Source organism: Bremia lactucae, assembly GCF_004359215.1.
Source record: "Bremia lactucae strain SF5 chromosome Unknown BlacSF5_NotPlaced_4_SHOA01000001.1_737238bp, whole genome shotgun sequence".
Classification (NCBI taxonomy): Eukaryota; Oomycota; class Peronosporomycetes; order Peronosporales; family Peronosporaceae; genus Bremia; species Bremia lactucae.
The window spans coordinates 304,817-309,847 of record NW_027152016.1 but is presented as its reverse complement, the minus strand read 5'-3'; the positions used below and the strand labels follow the sequence as shown (position 1 = coordinate 309,847).

General features: G+C 45.1%; 1 protein-coding gene across 1 annotated transcript; it reads right to left on the bottom strand.

Moving 5' to 3' along the window:
• Positions 1-993: 993 nt before the first annotated feature.
• On the bottom strand, positions 994-1,750 carry CCR75_005091 (uncharacterized protein; the record flags this gene model as incomplete). The annotated part of the gene is made up of 2 exons (XM_067963174.1): positions 994-1,450; positions 1,638-1,750. The coding sequence occupies 2 exons, from the start codon at positions 1,748-1,750 to the stop codon at positions 994-996; spliced, it is 570 nt and encodes a 189-aa protein (XP_067823752.1).
• Positions 1,751-5,031: the final 3,281 nt, after the last annotated feature.

Sequence of the window (5,031 nt, the reverse complement as noted above, 5' to 3'; positions counted from 1 at the left end):
GGCCGGTTCCTAAATCCCAAAAGGATTTGCGTCAGTGGTTGGGTCTCGCCAATTAATTACAAAAATATAGCAAAAATGTCGCTGATATGGCTAGGCCATTATCTAATCTCATTAAAAAGATACAGAATGGTGCTGGACTAGAATCGAAAATAATGCTTTTGAGCAGTTAAGGATAGTCTTATACATGCCCCGATTCTGGCACTGCCAAATCCAAATTGGCCTTTCAGTGTCTCTGTGACGCATCCGATTTTGCCATTGACAGTGCTCTGTTACAAACAGAGGTTAATGGGCATGAACGGGTTATTGCGTTCGAGTTTAGACAGCTTAAAGCTGTGAAAAAGAATTACCCAGTTCGTGACAAAGAGTTACTTGCCATGAAGTATGCTCTCATCAAATTCAGAGTTCCTCTGCTCGGCTCTAAGCCTTTTGTAATATATATACAGATCACGCGTCATTACGCACGGCGACCAAGTCGCCCTATCTCTCACGGAGAATGGCCCGATGGCTATCCTTTTCCGCGAAATACAACTTCGAGGTGAAGTATAAGCCCGTCAAGCAGAATGCTTTGGCCGATGCGTTATCTCGCAGGCCGAATTATGAGCTTTCTCATTTAACGACTATCTCGTCGCCTATTCCTGAATTAATCCGTTCGACTTACGCCAAAGTGAACAGTAAGAGATAGAAGCCTTTCTAAGGTATACCCTCTTGGGCACTAGATGCCACTTGGTTTTACGAACCCCTGAATCCCTTGAGCTAGGATTCCTTAAGCTTAAATAGCTTGTACGACTCCCTGAATGGTTAAACCCATTAGTTTAATAGAACTTAATGACTCGCTGAGTCTGAAAGTGTTCCGCTGACTTTAGGAGCGAGGTAGCTCCGCAACAAACACACTCGCTACTTTGAGTTACGTATCCCAGATGGCTCATCATTCACAGCCCTTGCCGTCAGCAATGAGCAAATATGACGTTGATTCGTACATGGCCATGAAATTCGTCAACAACGACCAGACAAACGCCACGAGCACGTACGCGACAGTGAGGCCGCCACAGATTTTGCTGCCCCCCCCCCCGTGCGCAAGAGCGCTTGCGTCTCGGCTTTTTGCGGCTGGAGAAACACGAGGAACCCCCACGAAAGGATCGTCATGATGTTCGTAATAAGCACGGGGTACGTCAAATCCGTTGGAATTGACTCGTCGTCGGCTTGGACGTGCGCTGTGGTCAAATTCAGTGGCTGGCCGATTAAAAGAGTCAGCGCTTGGGCAAATGGTGCAGCCAAGTTGCCAACCATGGTGACAAGGCCGTAAATGGCTCCTTCATTGCCCACCCCAGACAACTCGGCGATCACAAAGCTCCCGATCATCCAGCCTACGCCGTACGGGAGCTGGACCGCCATGGGCACGCCGACTTCGAAAGACGTTTCCAGATCGTGAAAAACGTCGTGATACTGTCGGCTAAGATTACAAAAAGACTAGTGAAAATAATCATTTTACGCCAATTCCATTTGAGACCCCACTTATGTGTACCCATGATCCCACTTGTGAAGAGTAAACTACACAAGACGTCACTAATCATATTATTAATCGGCGTCACACGAACGAGGTACGACTGCACCGATATGGTTGAAATTAGCAACAGTACTCAATACTGTCAAAATTGCTTGCCCTCTCTTGATAGCGTTGAAGACCGTCAATACAATGATAAATTTTGAATTTCTGGCTTTGACTACGCGGGAGCTTTCGATCCGGCTTCATCTTCTCGTGAACTTGTTGCGGTACCTTTGGTCGATTTCACTTAAATTTCGAGCGGCTTTTGTATTTGTCTGCACATATGATAGAGTAAGCATTAAACTTCTCAGTGGGCCGCTCCTTGATCAAAGATCCAGTCTTGATGTGGTGATTGCGCTTATAAGAGGCTCCAATTCTTTCCGTGACTTATTTCTTGAGCAAAATGCAGATGTTAAGCTACTCCCCTTTAAAAATTGATGGAATTCTGTAGAAATTCTCGAAAAATTAGATTGTTGTTCTGCAAGATTATTGAGTAGACTTAGCTGGGGTGGCGCAGTGGTCAAGGACCGATACGACTCAAAGGACGGGTTCAAACAAAAATTAAAAATAAAAAAAAAACATGAAAAAAAATCAGACGAAAGCTGTTACGGGGTGTATCGTTACATAAAATTAACACTTAAAGGTTGTTAATTAATATATAATCTTAAAGGTAGATAATATTTGGAGAATATTATTTTATATAGTAATGTTCCGAAATCTTATCCATAAATAGGTATAGGCCATTATATCTATTTATCCCGCAGACTAATCAGCTGTAGAGGTAATCAAAGAGAGAGTTACAGATAAGATAGAGATAAGAATTCATTTACATGTTCGGTATTAGTTCATAATAAAGTTAGCATTAACAGATAGAAAAAAGAGATTATTAATTATATTGATACAGTTTCATTTAACCCTCTTTAAGGTAGTTATCTTATAAGAGAAGTTTTCCTCTGCACGTGCTAATGTACGTGAAATAACGTAAGGCATCACTCGCTACTGAAGCAGTGCGAAGAGGACTTGTACTGAAGCAGTACAAGTTGAAGTGCCCCGTTACACCTGGTAGCACTTGTAGTCCGTCGAAGGACCACATTTCCCTCATCTTACATGGACATGTTAGATAATAGTGGGAATACGCATCACGTTTTGCGTGAAGCTACTCCTTTCTAAGTGACATAGAAAGGAGTGCAGTCGAACGAATGAGCTCAACCGTAGGGAACGATGCCATCTTGGCCATGCTGTCCGGTTTGAACAGAGATGCCCTCCATTCAGTCATCGCCAAGTTCATACAACAGGAACTTGACGAGATGAAGGAGAAGGTAGCCTTGCTGAATCAGCAAGGCTCTCAACAGGCAGAACTGTTGAGGTTACAACAGGTACGGACCCCTGCACCTGGGATGACAAACACCAATCGTCCCAAACTTAAAGATTGACATCTCTAAGTATAGTGGAGTCGAAGAAGACTCCCTCTTACGATGGTTTGTAGAGTTGGACGATGCCATGAGGGCACGTCACATCGTCAACGAGCAAATGTAAGTCGCATTCGCTCGATCAAATTTGGCAGGTCGTGCCAAAACTTGGGCATTCGGCCTCAAGTTGCGCGACCCATATGTCTTTGGGTCGCTAGAGGCTTTTATAGGCCTGGCTCAAACAGACGTTTGGACGGCCTAGGGCTGAGCTTAGAGCTTGTTCAGAGCTTCTGAAACTCAAGCAAGGCAAGCGTGATGTTCACGCATATGCCTAGCACATACGACTCTTAGCGAGTTGTATTACAAGCAATCCAATTCATGAACACACGTTGATTACGGAGTTCAGCAAGGTCTTACGGATGGTCCCGTAAAGACCCACCTGTTCCGCTTGGAACTGGATACGCTTGAAAAGCAATATCTGTTGCGGAACAGGAGGACGGAACAGGAGGACTTTAGCTTGAGAAAGGCTCAAGCTAGTTCATCATCGTATCGTCCTCCAAGTCGACACGAGCTAGGAGTTCCCGAACCCATGGACCTCTCTTACGTCAAAAGCGAGAGACCTCGCTTTTCGAGCAATCAGCGATTGCAGAAATGCCATCGCTGCCAAAAGTTAGGACACCAAGCTCATGAGTGTAGTGCCCCACACCTAGCACCGAAAGGTACTGAACGTAATTGTGGACCGTATGATAAAAAGGGCAACTGTCGCGGGTCCGACGTTGTTGCGAAATCGCAACAGCGTAGCAAACCGCCAAAAAACGGTCGGGGGCAACGCCCTACTGATCCAGCAACCTCAAGAGAATTTGCAAATCTCTTGACGAAAGTTGCTCCAGACACACAATCATATGTGTCTCTCTCTGCACCTGGTTATGAGGTATCCCTCATCACCTTGAAATTAAATTGACAAATGATTTGTCACTTAGAGCCTTAGTGGACTGCGGAGCGTCGAATAACTTTATTCGTCGCCAGTCACTAGAGGGTCGTCGGCTCAAATATGTTGAGCGCGACATCCCTGCAACGAGGATGACGGTGCGTCTAGCGATAGGCGCATCGATAATAGTAATGAAACGCATAGTGAAATTTCACTACACATTAAAAGATTTCAGTACGTCGATATTTTCATCGTACTGGATTTGGATGACAAATTTGATGTCATCCTAGGTTTACCTTGGCTCAGAAAATATGAGCCAAGGATCAGCTGGCAGCATCGATCCGTAAATATGCCTGCCACTTGTTCATCAGATGGCCATCTGATGAACGTCTTGGAGCGCTCACAAGCGTGTGATGTACTAGAGTGAGTGCGATGGCATCACTTGTGGTACGGTCGTTAGTACAACTGCACAAAATAACGCTTCGATTACTAATCAACCTGTGGAGTCAGCTGCTGGCGGCTGTGCGAATGCACAGGCAGCGCCGAAGGTTCACCACTCGAAGAAGTCGAGTGGATTGAGACATGAATGTACGCCTAGCGGGGCGACATTCATGGAAAACACCGGTTGCCTTAAAGGGACAACACGATGATCCTAGGTCGAGTAGAGAGTCGACCGTAGTGGACCCGACTGTGATAGCGCAATCACACTCGGAAGTACCTGAGGATAAATATCCTCAAATAGTTGAAGTAACTAGACTTTAAAATCCCGAGGGATTAATCCCTTGGCAGCCTGTGGATGAATTCCAGGAAGAAACCGAGGCATTAAATGTCTTGGTTAATAACGGTTCAAGAGTAGGCGCTTATACTCTTGATCTGTATGCACCTCCGAAGTTATCTTCGGAGATAACTCAATTACCGACCCTAAAACCTAACCGGTTCTTGAGAGTTTTGCATGGTGTTAAAATCAAGCAGATCTGCGTACTCGTCATAGAGGATGGTTACGTTACCGAAATTTGGTCAGCGGTAAATTTTGCAGAGAATGAACGGTCTCTCAGCAGCTCATCGACGGACGAATGTGTCCTCGATGTGAAGAGTCGGATTGAAAGATAACTTACCGAACCTTGGAAGTCACTCAAGACAAATCCTCTATA